This window comes from Bicyclus anynana, chromosome 5 (genome assembly GCF_947172395.1).
Source record: "Bicyclus anynana chromosome 5, ilBicAnyn1.1, whole genome shotgun sequence".
Lineage (NCBI taxonomy): Eukaryota > Metazoa > Arthropoda > Insecta > Lepidoptera > Nymphalidae > Bicyclus > Bicyclus anynana.
Window position 1 is genome coordinate 18,105,549 of NC_069087.1, and position 18,794 is coordinate 18,124,342.

The following is an 18,794-nucleotide window of genomic DNA, read 5'->3' on the forward strand; positions in this document are numbered from 1 at the left end:
TTTTAAATTCTTTACAAGTAAGCCCTTGACTACAATCTCACATGATAGTAAGTGATGATGCAATCTAAGACGGAAGCGGGTTTGTTAGGAGAAGAGTGGGTGGAAATCCACACCCCTTTCGGTTTCTACATAACATTGTACCGGAACGCTAAATCGCGTAGCGGTACGTAATAAGCCACGGCTGAAGCCTCCCACGAGTCAGACCTGGTTGGTCCAGGTCTGACTGGTGGGAGGCTGGTTGGAGGACGAAAACTTCAATTGGCCCAGCCGGGGATCGAACCCAGAACCTCACACCGCGCATACCATTGCCTCTCGAAAGCCGTTAGCGTTTGTAGAAAGAGAATCGACGTGCCATGACATGGCTACAGACCCTCCAAGTTGTCGGTAAGTACTGTATAACGAGTGGGTACGACAATAGACCAACGGACGGAGATCGAACCACCACCTCGTGGTGATGAGTCCGGGGCCTTAACCACTCAGCTATTGCGGCTTGAATTAAAGTAAAAATGCTTTCACAAAGAGAAGTTAACATCTGCACTATTTTTCCTATACTTACCTATTCTTCTTTTTATTCTACTAGCCGATGTCCCGCAGTTTCGTATTTTGCGTAGTTCCCTGTCCCGTAAGAATACGGGGATATAGCCTATGACACTCACAAATAACGTGACTTTCTCGTGATAAAAAAATTTCAATATCGGTTTAGCAGATCCAGAGATTACCCCCTATTAACACCACAAACTTCACCTCTAAATATTTGTGCATGACAGGTTCATAGGTGCATAAAGCTATTAAGTACGTACTCTTTTCAAGGGGTCCTATCCTGGAGAACCTTTAGCATTATCTAGAACAAACCGGCGGCTTTGACCTGGGCATCTTTAAGATGAGAGTGGATAGGCATTTTCCAGGCAAGCGCGTTCCGCTTCATGCCACATTGACACTTACCTTCAGGTGAGATCGTGGTCAAGCACTAGCCTATCATAAAAAAAACCTCTTCAATGTTGATCTATCACGTGTTCAACTATAAACCATAGCTTTATTTTTGGAGCCACCAAACATTTTTTTTTCATTCACTGATTAATTTGTTTTGCTTGTCTTTTTATTGTTTTATATTAAGTGACGATGCAGTCTAAATTAACTTATCGTGTTAAGTTAGAAGAGATATGGCTTAGTATTTTTTTTATTTCATTTCCCTCAGATTGGTTTCTGCCACATACTGCACCTTGAGTCCTGCGGCTTGAGAGCCGTGATAGCCCAGTGGATATGATCTCTGCCTCCGAATCCGGTCGGTGTGGGTTCGAATCCACAACTTTTCAGTTTGCATTGCATTTTAAGAAATTAAATATCACGTGTCTTAAATGGTGAAGGAAAACATCGTGAGGAAACCTGCATACCAGAGAATTTTCTCAATTCTCTGTGTGAAGTCTGCCAATCTGCATTGGGCCAGCGTGGTGGACTGTTGGCCTAACCTCTCTCATTCTGAGAGGAGACTCGTGCTCAGCAGTGAGCCGAATATGGGTTGATAACGACTGCACCTTAAGCGGGTTTCTACGCACCAGTATACACCAATGCAGATCGCTAAATTATCCTAACTATTATAATTTTGAGATGATGGAAATTAAGATTTCTTTCGTAATTATCTTTCTCTTTTATTTATATTTTTTATTGTTATCTTAACTTTTGTAATAAAATATAAAGATTAAATTAAATTTAAGAATAGAGCATTTGGAAATGTTTAATGTGTGTTCTTTCTTGTTAAATTAAACTAAAGCAGGGTTGAAAAATAAAATACATTCTTAGTATTTAACATATATATTTCTTTGAGCTTTTAATTGCATTTTGAAATACAACATAAAATATTAAATAAGATTATTAAATTTGGTAAAATCAATATTCAACATCATTTTTTTTTCAATTTTTAAAGTATGAGCAAAATTCCTCGTCAGAGCTAGCGTATACATTATATTTGTCGTATGTTTTTCTCATTATTATCGTTAAAATGATAGTTTACGATTTCTCGTTAAAATTCAGTTTTTAGAGTCCGATTCACAAAGTCCGTACAAATTTTGATGTCAAAGACAAAGATTAAAATCGTAGATGTCTCACCATTTTAAATTTCTGTGGAAATTAGTGAACTCACTGGGTTGTCATTATTTATTTATACATTCCAACATTCGGTTGATTTGTAACAATTGATACTAAACATGAAAATAGTGAAATATATTTTAGCGTCAGGAGAACATCTACAAATGAAATCTTTTTAATTTTAAACAGACAGTTTATAAATACTTTGAATTATCAATATTAATATTACAAGAAAATTCAAATATACGCAATAATATGCGTGTAAATCAAAAGTTTGCGTTAGCAATTTTACACATTTTTTGACATCGCAAACCATTTAAGTTACCATTACATAACGGCCCTAAAGTTGTCTTATATAATTCAACACGCATTGCACTTCTTAAAACAAAAAAAAATGTATTTTCTTGAATCTTTTTAAAAATTAGTATAAACTCGACTTTCTCGTAAAAGTAAATTAATATAAAACATTCTCAAAACCTACATTAATAAATAATTTTTTGAGTAATTGCTACTGTAAACAAATTATTTTCATTTACGCCAATTTAATATGAAGACGAAAGCTTCTATAGTCCTCAATAGATGGCGCTGTATTTACATTATCATTTTAAATAATATAATAACTTATCTAAACTTTGCGAAGCGGACTCTTACTAAGAATGGAGACTCTCGGAGCACGACTGCAGCGTGTAAGAAATTTTGTAACAACCCTACCGAATTAAAATCAGTAAAAGATCCGTCTACTTTTATTGCATTCACGTCGAAAACCCCTACAATGATGCTCCGAGAGCGGAAATCACATTATGCCGTTACATTGATATCGTTTGAAACTTACATTAAACAGTTTACAATATTTTTTATTATATATAAAAGAGCTATTCACTCACATTACCGTATATACATCATCGTATATCTGTTACAACTGGAAGAAACCTCGTTACAGCGAGTCCTAAACGTATACGAATGTAGTCGTCCTTTTAAAGAAAAAAATGTATAATTTATCACTTTTTTAAATACAATTAAGGTTGACTCGGACAACCGACGAATGCACTGGTACAATGGTATACACTTTTTTCACAGTAGAGTCGCTTAAGATATACTTAACACTAAATAATAAATAGCAACCTCACGAGGAGAGCGTGTCTAGAGCGAAATTTACACTAAGGAGATTGTATTGCATGCTATACCAGTCGTATGTACACCACCGACTGCTGAGATTTGATCTCCGAGATTGCGGGCATCGACGGATCTCAACGCTTCACGAAACGAAAACAAGCTTCAAAATATACATAAACAAACTAAGAACCATGCTAACCCTAACTCTGATTTACATAAAAAAATTAAGTAACACAAAAATGATAATATTGCAACGAATTTTTATTAAATACTGACAGACCGACGCGACGCGACGGCTACCTGCCGCGCGACAGTCGCGCGCTGACGAGCGACAGTCGCGGCGGGCGAGCGACGAGATTACAAACGATCATTCTCGTTTTGGATCATTAGCAAAAAATATACATTTACAAGAGATCGAATCGAACTTTTAAGACTTAATGCGACTTATAATATTTACAATTATCGAAATGGAATTAACATAGTGTGGAAGATAGCGCGACGTCCGTCTCTTCTCCTAAAGGCAATATTTTGAAAATATTCTCTTATCATCTAAACGAACGTAAGACGTTTGGCGTATACTTATGTCGCTAGTCGTTAATTACACTAACCGAACTATGCGGTGAACTCTAACGATTACCTAAATAATTAAATTGGCAAAGAGTTTCGAAATACTTAACGTCGCGGCGCGACCTAACACCCCGGGGGGTTCAGCGCAGCGGGATATGGTAGATCATCACGAGGGACGGCGGCCGCCTACACGTACTTGCTGGACAGCTGCTTCGCCAGCTCCGTATACTTGAGGAACTTGGAGTGCGGGCTCTCGTCGAACGACTGGGACGGACTCCGCGGGTCCTGGGGCGACGCGGCGGTGGAGCCGGACTTGTGCGCGCCCGGCGACGGCGCGGGCGGCGGCGCCTTCACCGGCACCGGCTCTGGCAGTGCGCCGTCCTTCACGAAGTGCATCTTGGACAGGTGGTGCCGGTACGCGCCTTTCGAAATAAACGGTGTGTCGCAAAGAGCGCATTTCATTATCGAATCTGTGACTACCGCGTCGTTGCAAGCCCAACTGAAAGTTAAAATACTCGGCGGCCCGGCGGGGGACGGCGCGGGGGGCGGTGCGCGGGAAGAATTAGTGTCTGTTTTGTCGCATAGTTTTTGCAAGGCCGCCAGGGGGTGACTACCCCCGCGACGAGACGAGCTGGGCTCGTTGGAGGAGGCTCCCCCAGCGAGGTTGTCGAACATGGAGGAGAGCGCGCCTAGGCTGGAAGCCGGCTTTCTGTCAGCGCCGGGAGTGGGCGCCGAGCGGTCGCTGGCCGGGCTGCGAGGGCTAGGCACGGGGCTCGGACCCTCGCTCTCGCGCTTGGGGACGGTCGGCTTCACGTCTTCGTCCGCCACACTGTTCGGCCTCGCTTCCTCGTCATCGTCCACTTCGGTTTTAACCCTGACCGGCTGACTGCTCAAGTCTACGCAAGTCTCCCTATCTTCTTCGTCGGTGATTTCTTTTTTTATCCTGACCTCTGCGGGGCGATCCTCCGAAGCGGGGGTCTGGGATCCCCGAGTGTCGGGAGTCGTACGCGGGGTCATATGATACGAATCCAACTTTCTGTCCGGCGTGAGAGACTCCACCCTACTGCCGCCCCTCTCGGACATGGAACTAGATTCGCTACCGCTGCGCTCTCGACGACCGTAGCCTTGCTGGTGGTGATAATTTCTCAACATGCTCATCGTTTGTGGATCTACCAGAGGTTTCGTGTAGTCTACGCTCTCGTCTATACCTAATCTTTTTAAAATACTAGAACCAATAGGGGCGTGGGAAGCTCCGCCTGGCATACCGGGGACCGAATGTCGCGAGCGAGTATCGAAACTCTTCTCTATTAATTGTTCTATGGCATTGAGTACGGATGGTGATGAGCTTTTATCGTTGCTGACGTTGTGATCTTTAGAACTAGGAGAAGAATCGTTAACCGAAGAAGGTGAACGGTGATGCGTCGACCCTGGTGAGGGAATTTCGTCATTGATACTCTTACGTCCGTCGCGACTGGTGGGAGTGATGTGGCCGGGCACGTCGGGTGGAATAATATTATTGGAAAGTAGAGCACTTTTTAGAAAATTCCTTTGGCTATTCGACATGGGCGCGCCTATGCATTGTCGGATGTGTTCTACGAATACAGCAGTCTCAATTTTGTCGCCGCATTTCTCGCAAGTGATACGGCTTCCAGAGCCAAAATCCCTAATAGGTTTTCCCATAGGGACTCCGTTGCCCTCCCCATTTTTAAACTCATGTTGGGCTCTCTCGAGCTCGAGAAGTTTCCTCACAGGCAAGGACTTCTTTCTCTTTTCGCGCGTTTGTCGTCGTCTGCCACCGCTTTCAGTTATCGAGCGCATAATGTGCTCTTTATAGTGAGAGTTCTTAACCATATGATTACTTAATTCTTTTAAGGAACTAAACGCTTGGTCGCATACTTTGCAAGTTAAAACAGCGCTAACGTGACTACTCGTCCCTGTCGTCGGAGGAACCGCGTTATTAGTACCGGGTGCGCTAGAGTTGGAGCCCTTGGCTTCATCTGAAGACTTCCAAGAAATGATTTGTTCTTGTGATATAATATTAGTGTAGTGCTGGGTGCGCTGCATGTGGCTCGTCATTTCGGCTAAAGAGCGGAAACTTTCGGCGCACCACATACATTTTAATATTTGCCTAGTTTGTTCGGCCCCTTTACCTAACCATACGTCTTGGCCGCGGACTAGTTTTCTAGGTATGGGCATGTTTTCCTTAATTAGCATATTAAGATCGTTGTGATTAGGTTTAGACGATCCGCTCGACGAAGAAGAGTTGTAAGATGGCGTCGAAGGTGAACTAGAAGGCGGCAGAAGTGAAGGAGGGATCGGTGCACCGCCCGATGGTGGTACCGGGACGTTCACGCCGCAATGCTTAGCTTCTTTCATATGAACAGTTAAATCAGCTAAAGAGTTAAAACTTTTCTTGCACCACACACATTTCAAAACGTCTTTCGTTTGGTCGGCGCCTTTATTCAACCAATGCGACTGCCAGGCAGAGTGGCGAGCGGCTGCGTTAGGAGTGAGCCCGGCTCCTAAAGCTGCGCTTTGAACTGACCTAAATAACTCCTCTCCACCTAACCTACTTAACTCGCTCATTTTTTCAAGCGCTTTAGTTGCATCGTTAGGTGTCGGTGTCCCATGTTTTAATTTTCCATTCCAGTCTGGTGGGACACCACCTTTAGGTGATAAGCTAGCAGCTGCAACAGCTGCTGCAAAATAAGGAAGATGTGGCGCAACCGGCGTAGTCCACGGAGTAGTGATCGGTTTAAAATCAGCCGTCCGTGAACTTTTTCTCGTAGGAACGGGTGATGGAGAATTTTGTGGTCCTCGTTTTCTGGTGCCTACTGATAAATCTAAGGGGCCGTTTTCGTTTTTGCTCAGATTGACGGCATCGTCGTCTTCATCATCGATGGGGGATTCACTTCGCTTCGTGCTGAAGTCTAGTACTGCGTCAGCGCGTTCTGAGTCTGTCATATCTTCTTGGCAGGACATGAGGAGCCTCTGCTGGGCGGCGGCGGCGGCTGCGCCGAGGTAGGCCGCCACGGCAGCGGAGTGGGGGGGCAGGAGCGCCGCGGGGAGACCTGCCGGGAGCGCCGCTTGCAACGCAGCCGGCAGAGGCAGACTCGGCGCGCTCCGACCCGAGTACACGGAGTCGTTGGAGGGACATCGTGGCGCGCCGGACGACTCCCGTGACAAACATCTTGGACTCTCCCTGTGGACAAAGAAAACAAAATGTTAATCACTAGCAGAAACAAAATTCACCCGCATGGTTTCTATTTCTGTAACACTGATAATGTAGTTTTCTATTGATGTTAGAGAATTTTTCAAATCGATTTTGTAATTTTTATATTATTAGTTTAGATATATAAATCGAAAGAAACAGGCGTTACTATTAACAGTGAATACCTAATTGATTTGTGGTCTATTTTCCGAAAGACGAAAGCGACATTACAGACAAAAAAATCATCTTCTTGCGTTTTCTTTCGAAACGCTGATATAATGTTCAATGGAGAATTATTATTTTCAAAACTTTACATAAATACCCTACATAAATTACATAAATTACCCTAGAATAGTCTGTCGCACGGAGAACTTTAAATTTCTTTGTACAAGGTCCAAGCACTCTTGAGCTGTGGGCCACGTAAATAATGGCGTCAGTAAAAGCCAACAATGGCGTGTGTGGGACTATATATTGCATTTCGTCTAAAACGTAGCGCCTAGTGCCACTGCAATAACAGTAACTCTGTGCTCTTCAGGAAAACCCTGCCTATTCGCAAAGTTACTTTAGATGGAACATCTAAAACACTTTGTTAAATTATTAGTTACTGTTGGACTGTTGAATTGCATCAGTAGTTTTAGATCCACGAGAAACTCGACGGAGTCTACGTTGGGGCGGCAAATAAATGGGGGTTCACAATTAATTGTAAGCGGAAGTCCACGAAAATATATCTGTTTTCATACTGAGACTTTTCTACATAAAATAACTAAGAATGGTCCAACTTCTTTTCCAACTTGATTGATTGGTAACTTTATTTATTTTAACTAACTAATCAATTGACGCTTTTTTTCAAAACATGTAAATTCATGTTTGGAGCTCATCCGCAACGCAAATTTCCATAATTAGATCTAATCTTCAATTTTTTACCGTGTTTTGGAAAATGGTAGAAATGAGTTCGGGGGTTAAATTTTGAAAGTAGTCTAAAAGAAAACAAAAGCTCCGCTTTAGAAAGAACATCCAAAGTAATTTGTTAAATTATTGTACCAAACGGTCGGTTGCCCTAATTTTTATAACAGAATTGGTGCCATGTCTAATGTAATATATTATTTCCTATAAAGGCCGCTCGTGAATTGTAGGCGTTTCATTCTGAATTTTGGCCGCAACATGTGCTCTATGCGTCATATGGGTAATTAAGATTTATGGACTGAAGGGGACTGACAATCTACACTGCGTGTTGAAAGGACTAATGTAGGGCTTATTCAACATTTCGAAATTTTTGAGAAAGTACTTAGTGAATTTAAAAACCGTTGACCTCGATTTGAGTGATCCTAAGTCTTGATATAGTCGTTTGTTATTTAAATTAATGATGTTCCTTTTTAAAGGACGCTCTACATCCATTACCTTGTTCTTTGGTCTGTTGACTTTATTGGGTATTTGAAAGAGTAAAATATTAGTTTTTAATATCTTAGATTCACAACAAATATCAACCGAGAATGTAAGAAGACATTAAATATATTTTCGCTAGTCAATAGAAATACTTTATTGGAAAAGTTAATTGTTATGCTGTCACAGTTTCGGTAAAACTGTCTGAATTTCTTTTAGAAACCATGATATTCAATGAATAAATGGTTAATAAATTTTAAAATATCGCGGTTCACCTTTGCACTATGAAACCGGTTGCCGGACATTTTCATATCAATAAAACTAAAACTCTGTCAATGTACCTACTATACTATCTTTTACCATATATCTGAATAGTAATAGTAGCATTAGCCATTATTTTTATTTATTCGTAGAACATTGCCAAAAATGAATAATACAATACATTTAAATGCAAATCGAAGCTTGTTATGATGATTCGTAATGTAAATCGTCATTTGTTTTTATTATTCATATTGAATACCAAATATAGAGGCTCCTCTATCTGACAAAAAACACGTGCTATGATTGAAATACTTTATTTTACTTAAAACTTTTCCCGTTTTAGCAAACTCCATTAAACAAACCTAAAAACCGACAGCAAAATGACTTGTCAGGTTGCTATGTACAGTGGAACAATAGCTGGCAATCTTTAAAATTTGATAAGTTAAAACTCAAATGTTATATCAATCAATATACAGACCATAAACATAAATCATTCAACGATATAACGAAGCTATACAATAAATTGACAAAAAAAGAATACTTATTTATGACAATTAAGAATTCAAGGATCGGAGATAATTCTTTGATAAACAACTCTTTATAACAATGAGGGGCCACTTATCGAATATCGATGTGTCTAATCGATGAAATTTATAGACACTGATTATAATACGGCGATGTACATCCAAGCAATAAAAATAAATCTTGTCTAGTGAAACTTCTAAGAATAAATACAAGCTATTTAGTCATCGAAACGCGAGTCTCAATAAAATAAAATAATCTAAACTTGTTACTAAAGGTGGATTTTCGTAGATAGTCTCTTATTTTTCTTCCAGAGTGACACTGTGTAGATAAATAATGTTCCAAAGACAATTAAATTGACTGTAATAAAGATATGATTTATAAAGGACTTGCACTTTCAGAGAATTTTCTTGATAGCGAAAGTAATGAGTATCTATAAAAACTGATGTTTATCATTGATAATTTCCTTATCATTATGAATAGTTATGAAAATGGCCAAAATCATGATTAAAATACAAAAGAAAGAACAAATATCAGAATAACTGAAAAGTTAAAATAGTACAGAAATGAGAATTATATCGCAACCAAAACATTCACATGAAATTGTATCATAGACTTAAAAGTATTGATAACAAAACCAGTTTCATAGATTACAACCAAATTAATACTATAATTGAAAACAGAAAGAAAATAACAATGAAAACACTTGTACAAAGAAATCATACCTCACGTGGTCTGGCTCGACGATCATTTTGGACGAAATCTTTTCAGATTGTTCCAAACTGTCGATGTCGAAACGTTCTCGGATCCATCAATCAAACAACACTCGAGTTGAATTCACTTTTAACAAGACAAAATGAACTTCCCAACAGTGGATGTGAAATGTAAACACGTCGCGAAAGACGCGCCGTTTAGCCGGCGGTCGGGAGGGAAGTGCGCGGTGCCTGCGGCGGCGGCGGCGGTCCCGCGTGGAATGAGACGCCGCGTGATTTACGACCCGCCTGCAGCGCCCCCTCCCCGCACACCTCGCGCTAGAGCGGGACGGCTGCCCGGCGAGTTAGCGAATCAGCGCGGAGAACAGAGATAGGTAGACGTACACCTCTTCGGGGGGTGGTTCGCTGCGTAATGCAAGCGTGCGTGCTATGCGCGAGGTGGACGTGCAATGACGGGCGATCGTTCCGATGACAGCCGCCCGACAGCCGAGCTCCTCGCGCGCTGACTCACCGCGCGACACCAATGGCAACTGGACGACCAATCCGTGTCTGCGGCCTTTGATTTACTGAACACACTGAACAGCTGAAACTGATCTACGAACGATGATATGCCAACTATGCAGTTACACTTGTCATTATGATAACATAGTTATTGTCACATAGTTTTTGTTAATCAGACTTTTTGGGAAATAACAAAAGTTGCAATAGTAAAAAGTATTTATTTTGAAAAGGATTTCAATGGGTTTTGATTTATTAACAATCTGATCCCAAGCAACTATTTTGAAACAAACTTTTTTTTATTTATTTATTATTCAACAAACAACACATTGAAATAAAGCCTAACCATAGATAGTGCAACACAAACCACATTTAGTTTTTCTGTGCACTTAGTCTAAGCTAAGCTAAGCTTCTTTGATATTTCATTCAAAGCATGTTCTTTTTAGTTAATTTTAGATGATGTACTTATAAACCATACTTCTCTATAAATATAAAATAATACCACATTTAAAGAGCTCAATCTGGTGAAATTAATCTAGTATGATTCTCATAACAAGAAACGACTTAGAATTCTATAATTTAAATAAGGAAAAATACTAATTTGAAAGATATTTATCATCAAACAATTAATTTTAAAACTGACATAAATTAGGTAGGTATATGACGATAACGTAAGTTAGATCTTTTCGAAGAACAAACATTGCCTAATGCACTTATCGTTTTCTAAGTAAAGATTAGACCAGGGTGGCCATAGATTGTGATTAAATAGGACATATTACTTGTCTCAAGGCTCTCTAGTATTGACAACTACAACCACAAATATCAATCCAGAACACAGCTATGCTCTTTGGCGGTAGAAATAACTATGGCGGTTGTTCTCTCCGAATAAGATCAACTAACATGTAAACTAGCCAATGCCCCGCAATTTTACCCGCGTTATTCCTGTTTCGTAACGTACCTAATTATTTAGTCATGAAAGAATTTTCAAAATCTGTTCCACAAAAAGTAGATCCAGAGAATAACCGTAAAATACCACAAACTTTATAATATTCGTAGGTATAGATAACCAAGTAACCATTGTAATTCTTTCATGTCACATGGAAGCCCTAGCGTAGATATCCAGTAAACAAACACAAGTAAAATTCTCATTAAAAAAAAATACGTTACGAAATATTCACAAACGCCAGCTGTTTATTGCTTCCGATAAGCATTAGTCGACTGCGGGCCAATCAATCACTCGTATTTATGTGACACTTGTTTCTTTCTCACTCACTCACGTCACGCACGCCAAAAGGAAATAGTGCTAAAATATGCCACAGCGTAAAAAACTTATGTCCTGTCTTTCGAACCTGTGGAGTACCTAATCTTTACAAATAGTCAAACTTGGCGTTTCTAAAGTGTTTGTAAATTAAGCCTACTTTGAAAACGAATTTTGAATTTATCTTCACTAAATATTAATTATTTATTATCAGTTTAGTAATAAAATATTTTATAACCTAATTAATATGTTTTTTTTTTTTCATTTTTTTTACTTTTAATTTAGTTAGATATTTGTACTATCACAATTTCAAGAACATAAGTATCATAAGTACTAAGTAAGTAGTAGACCTTTCGCAGATATTAGTATATTTTTTTTCCTATTTTTGTAGCATTTTTGTTGAGTTATAATTTTATAGTATTCAATTATATTCACAGCATAAAAATGTCATAAAAATGATCTAACTATACTATTAAGTTTATGCTGACAGGTTTGCGTTTTGATAAACATCAGGCTGGGTGAGCCTGGGCGTCTATCAATCATTCATATTTATGTGACGTTTATGTTTCTTTCTCACTTGCTTATGTCACGCACGACTCAAAAAATAGTGGCAATTTTATGTATAATAATGCTTATATCGAATGCAAATAAATAACTTAATTAAATAAACTCTTACAGTTTTAGTTTAGTTTAGTAGTTCCATGTGAATATGAACAATATAAAAATCTAAGAGTAAAATTATATAAATTCTGTTTTGAACTTTCGATGTCTAAAAATAACATATATTTTAAATCTATCATGACTCTTAAAAGACTTATGAGACTTTTTAATTTTTAAACATTTTATACTCACTATTTTAAGTTATTGTAATTTTGTGGATTTTGCACCACTTTATTTCCTTATTGTTCCAGCCAGATTGATAGAAGAATTAAAACACCTGGATTATAATTTAAAATCTTTCAATCAATCTTCTTTTTCCCTTAACTCTTATTCTATTTTTATAATTATCAGCTGTGGATTTACTGCAATATCACTTTAGTGTTATGGCCATCGATATAAATCATCTACGATCGATGGTTATGACTACATAATTTTTACTCATCATCACCGTCATTATTATCAATCCATTGCAACTGTTATGAGCTCACTGCTGAGCTCGAGTCTCATCTTAGACTTTTTTTTGACTCTTAGACTCCTTTTTGGCCTAACCCACGTGATGGGTTAGGCCAAAAAGGAGTCCACCACGCTGGCCCAATGCGGATTGGCAGACATCACACATGCAGATAATTAAAAAAAATCTCTGGTATGCAGGTCTCCTCACGATGTTTTCCTTCACCGTTTGAGAGACGTGTTATTTAATTTCTTAAAATGCACATAAATAAAAAGTTAGAGGTGCATGCCCCAGCCCGGATTCGAACCCACACCCTCCGGAATCGGAGGCAAAGTTAATCCACTGGGCTATCACGGCTCTCTAATTTTTACTGTGTGCATTTTGTACTGTAGTTTTTCTCTTCAGTAATTAAACTGTATATTTTTTCGAATTCTTCCTTTTTTTGAAGTATGGACATACTGCAGTTTTGGCGTAAAATATTTAGGCTGTATAATTTCGGGTAACTGAGGCATCTCAAAGGCATCGGCAGGGTTCACTCGCGGTGCGGGTATGGGGGACACCTGATATTGTATGAATAATTTCGCAGTTACAACGTGAATTTTAAAACCGGCACAGATGTTTGCGAAGCAATAAAGGTGGCGAGTTTAAACATATGTAACAATGTATTGTCTTTGACGTTTTATTAAAAAAATATATTAGGTAACTAAGAGTAAGCACGTGTAGGTTAGTATGCATAATTGAAGTTTTTTTTTCTACAATGTTGCTAAGTTAATTAACTTTTAGTTACGAATTAACAATTGCTAAGTTAATTAACTACAGACTAACAGAACTCTTTATTCTAGAACTATGTACTGAAAGAAGGAAGGAAAGGAACTACATAATTAGGTATGTCTAACCGTGAAGCAACATTTGTATTTGGAAGGTATATTTGCGAAGTATTGCCTATGTTTTGCATTATTTTAATTACCTAATTTCTTTTATAAATAATTAGTGTTTTTATTGAAAATCTACCTACCTACCTATGCAAGCGGCAATGCCTCCCAGAATTTTCAAAAACCCCTATAATTTACCATTTCTTCGACTAAGAAGTATTCTTAGCCACATCATTGCAAAATGCACAGCTTATCCTAAGGATCAATATAGGTATGAATTGGAGAAAAAATTTACATTTTGTACATACAATGCCTAGGTACCCTAGTTAAGACATTGTCAATCAATCTTTATTTTGCTAGAATATGGTACATTTACATAGGTCTTTTATATTATATTTAAACACATACCCTGCCATAGTTGGCGTGCGTGTCGCCACTGTTCTTAGAATGTGTTGACTCTACAACGTTTAATTCCAAATAACCATATTGTTTTATTATAATTAGGAGTGTATACTCGTAGATGTGAAATTCTAAAATCTAAACAATACTCCCCCAGGATGGCCGGCGCTCTGCAGAGAATGTTTATGATTGATGGCGTCTCTTCGATGCAGCTAATTGACAGTGATGGAGCTGGCTCCGAACAGGACCACACAACTTACACTACACTAAACTTATCATTTCACTTATCATCTAAACAATAAGATCGATAATCGCGCAGCGATCGTCTCTATCGACCGCATTGTGTGATAGCGAAAAGTATCCTACCTGACGTCCAGTTTTTATTATTCTAAAGAAATATTAGAATCCTAATTAAGATGTTGGGAATATTAATATATTGATGTATCTTTTAATAATGAATTGACCTACGAAGTCAGGTATATCAGAACTAATCTTGCAACCCTAATCTATACTAATATTATAAAGATGAAGAGTTTGTTTGTTTGAACACGCTAAACTCAGAAACTACTGGTCCGATTTGATAAATTCTTTCAGTGTTAGTTAGCCCATTTACCGAGGAAGGCTATAGGCTTTATTATCCCCGTATCCGTACGGGAACGGGAACCATGCGGGTGAAACCGCGAGGCGTCAGCTAGTGTATTTATAACACTGTATTTGAAATCTTGTAACTGAAATTACTGTCACACTTGACACATTCCACTGATATTATAAAGGCGAATGTTTGTGTATACCTAAGTGTGTGTGTGTGTGTGTGTGTGTGTGTGTGTGTGTGTGTGTGTTTGTTACTTTTTCACGCCACAGTTTCTAAACCGATTTCATTGAAATTTGGCTGGAGATGGAATATATCCTAAACTAACGCATGCTATTTTTCAACCCGAAAAATTCCATGGGTGATTTTTGAAAAAAATAATTTCACGCAAACGGAGTCACAGGCGTCCGCTAGTGTATTTATTAACTGGGTTCGAACAAAAAATACATTATCTTATCTTACGGTTTTGGCCTAATATCATATTTAAATTCGTTTATTTCAAGTAGGCTTAGATTTGTAACTGCCTATATACAACAAACAAGTAATAAATAGGGCACGATTTATTATAGATAGCCCAGTGGATATGACCTCTGCCTCCGATTCCGGAGGGTGTGTGTTCGAATCCGGTCCGGGACATGCACCTCCAACTTTTCAGTTGTGTGCATTTTAAGAAATTAAATATCACGTATGTCAAACGGTGAAGGAAAAACATCGTGAGGAAACCTGCATACCAGAGTATTTTCTGAATTATCTGCGTGTGTGAAGTCTGCCAATCCGCATTAAAACCAAAACAGCTTATGTTAAATTGTTTATAATGATACTTTATAATTTTTTTTTCAAACGTTCCATCACAACATTTTACTATTACAATAAATTAATGGTTTTCGTACATCATCACGTCACCGATGCCATTAAGTCTTCAAGGTTTCGTGTTCATCAAAACGTGTTTCAAAACGCGACAATACACATTAATAAACTAAATGATTAATCGATAGTAACGGTGTATGTTTTCACGGTTAATTTCACTATGTCAACAGTCAGTTTTATTTTTAAGTTATTGTGTCAGTAATCAATAGCAACTGTTTCAATAGCCATTCATTTCCTCTGTATTTATGACATACTATACACGTGAGACGATTTTCAGGGTTCCGTAGTCAACAAGGAAACCATACATAATAGTTTCGCCAAGTACGACCATCATTTCGTTCACAGTTTTCCCCGGATGTTTTGTACCGGAAAGTAAAGTTATAATATATACTATTAACTACTTACGCTGACAAAGTCTTATTTTTTTTGCATAGATACGTCTACTTCCCTGAAATTTAGGGTCAGATATTTTAGTTTTGTATATTTTAGTGTTTTATACTAATAGCAAAAAGCAAGACTAATTTTCCGGACGTGCCTACTCTGTCACAAAAATCTCTACTGGCTACATAAACTGAATATAAATTATTTTCTGAAATGTTTTGACTCGAATACAGTCACGGGTGTCCGCCAGTTAAGTATAAAGCTGATATTGATGGAGTGTCAAATGGAGAATTCTTGATCATTTTTAGTGTCACTACCTACCGGCTGTCACTATCGCGACTCCATTCATTTCACACGTCGACCGGTCACGTAAGGAACGCGGGTCCATCGATAATGCGCCTTAAGTTATCGCAATAGAGTGTATTATCGAGTTCAGCGGCCGAGTAGCAGTGGTCGACAACAGTTGACAACTGATCATCGAAAACAATGGGATCGTTAAAGTGGACACTGCGGATTGAAGCCGAGACCACCGTCAAGTAGACAATGACACAAGTGTTATGAATGCATTGTGGAGATAGTTGGACGTTGTGATTTCGTTGAAACGTTATCTCGTATTTCTATTTTTGAGGGTTCCGTATCACTAAGGGAAATACGGACCTAGGGTCACTTGGGTTGTCCATCTGACAATAAAGACAGTTTACGAACAGACAGCTTGCAGTGGCGGATTAAGTGATTAAGAGCACGAATTTTAAAGTTGCAATTTTATTGACAAAATAAAATGAAATAAAATGAATATGATTGCGAACTAGGTTATCAAATTTTAGAAGGCCAGCAAGAGCGGCAATACTGGCGGCAAACTTGTAAATTCGCCACTGAGCTTCGTCAAGACCCTTTACCTCAGAAACGGGTGAAGCTATCAAGTAATAGTTAATATAAAACATTCGGTGGTGAATTTTAGACAAAAATATCATTGTCAAAGAAACTTTTTCTAACTTTTTCAAATGATTTAATAACGCGTTTCGATTATTTGAATCTATTCCACTCTTTCCTTCTAACACAAAGAACGCCGCTATTGGCATTTCTTTCTCTTGTTACCTCATATTATGTCGCAGCCTTCTGTAGGCCTAGCATGCGTTATTAAAACTAAAGAGAGGCATCGTCGATTCCGCTGCAATTTGCATCCTAAGGCTGGTTGAAGAAGAAGAAAGAAGAAGATGACCCTTACCTCTCAGCATTGGGGTCCTGTATGAGGGTGGCGGGTATGCTGTGCTCGATATCCCGCTCGTCCGGCGGCGGGGACGCGCGGGACGCGGGGGACCCTGACCGCGACTCTCCCCCGCTCCCCCGCGCGCCCCGCGCCCGCTCGCCGCGCTCCTTCACGTCTTCTGGACTTGTTGCTTCTTCTGTGGACAAACAGAAAGAGAAGATCAGACAAAGGCTCAAAAGGAGTGTTAAACTAGTTAAGGATATGTTTGAAGCCTCAAGAGCTCCAAGTTTTCATCATCATCAGCCATAGACACATGAACATAGACCTCTTGCATGGACCTCCAAGCAAAACGGTCTCGAGCCGCCAGCATCCAGCGGCTCCCTGCAACCCGCTTTATATCCTCGGTCCACCTAGTGGGGTCAACCAGATCTGCACTTTCCGATGCGGGGTCGCCATTCCAGCACCTTAGGACCCCACTGTCCATCAGCTCTTCGAAGTATGTGGCCTGCATTGCCACCAACTTCGCGACTCGTTGATCGATGTCAGTGACTTTGTGGATCTCCTCATTTCTGATTCGATCACGCAGACAAACTCCGAGCATAGGCCGGAATCAACACCAAGAGGTCCCAGGTTCGAACCGTCCGCTGGACTATTGTCGTACCCACTCCTAACATAGTCTTTACAATCTGTAAATGGTCAGCAATATATTGGTCTTTGGTCAAATTTGTTGGGAGTCAAACGTGCTTTGAGGGTTGTTAAAGTTAATTGGTAGTTAAAGTGGTTGGCTTAGCTTGGTTCAAGGTTTAAAACGTCAATAGCTCGACGATTCTGACAACTTCTAGAGATCATGGGTTCTGTCTTCGCCAGCTGAACCTATTGTCTTACCCATTCCTAACTCAATTTTTTGGAGGGAAGAAAGAAAATTAGTCATATAGAAATATATCACATTTTTTTTGTTTTTTAAAATGCAATTTTTTCGGATTAGATTGGAGAAATCTGACCTCTTAAATGTTTTTTCATCATCAAAAAATGCATTGATTGTTAAGAAGATTTAACTTTTCTTATTTTGTTAAATCAGACAAAATTTGATTTGTGTATAAATTTGAATTGCTTGCAAAAATATAATTTCTAACCCAAAACTCTCGCCACGTTTACTTCAAACAACAATAACGCGTTGTGACGGTGTAAAGCGCCATCTGTTGGTATGATGACGAAATCCGTACAAAACGTGCTCATAATAAGGTGCGAAGAATTGATTATATTATGGGTCGCTAGTGAATGGGCGTCTAAACCATAGATGGCGACTGGAGCGTGTCTCTTTGTGTGAGATTGCGTTTCGTTTCAGGGTCGGAGTGTGCAAATTGGCAATTTTCGGGTAAAACAAACGTCGTGGGGGTTCAAAAACATATAATAAGGCACTAGAATGGTGTTGGCAAGCTTATGATTCGTGAATACAAAAATAAAAGGGACAAAGATTTTCTATTGTTATAGTTAAGATTTGTATGAACGAACAAATTTTTTGATGCGTCGAACGAAAACGTGTGAGAAAAGTCCTCGCCGGGGACACGGTTTCGGTGATTTTTCTGGAAACAGCCACCATGAGCTGAACAAAAATATCCGGGGGGAAGGATTTAATGTAGCAGGTCTGCTGAGACCAAAAACCTTAACTAAAATATTATGTTCAGCTCATTGAAAATATAAGTTTTATTAAGTCTTGGGAAAATCACAGGAGTCTGCCTTCCCGTTGGCAATGAATTCGTATA

The 18,794-nt window shown here is 39.1% G+C and overlaps 1 protein-coding gene across 3 annotated transcripts in view; it reads right to left on the reverse strand.

Moving 5' to 3' along the window:
* Positions 1-1,790: 1,790 nt before the first annotated feature.
* LOC112051061 (protein tiptop-like) overlaps positions 1,791-18,794 on the reverse strand; it is a 405,688-nt gene continuing 388,684 nt past the window's right edge. For 2 of the 3 annotated variants that reach the window (XM_024089536.2, XM_024089526.2), the window contains exons 4-5: positions 17,050-17,227; positions 1,791-6,964 (exon numbers count right to left, since the gene is read on the reverse strand). In XM_024089536.2, coding sequence (XP_023945304.1) covers positions 3,949-6,964; positions 17,050-17,227 — 3,194 coding nt within the window. In that variant the 3' untranslated portion in view covers positions 1,791-3,948. Of the gene's footprint in view, positions 6,965-9,861; positions 10,417-17,049; positions 17,228-18,794 lie in introns of those variants that run through there. The other variant, XM_024089545.2, reaches the window with a different exon arrangement.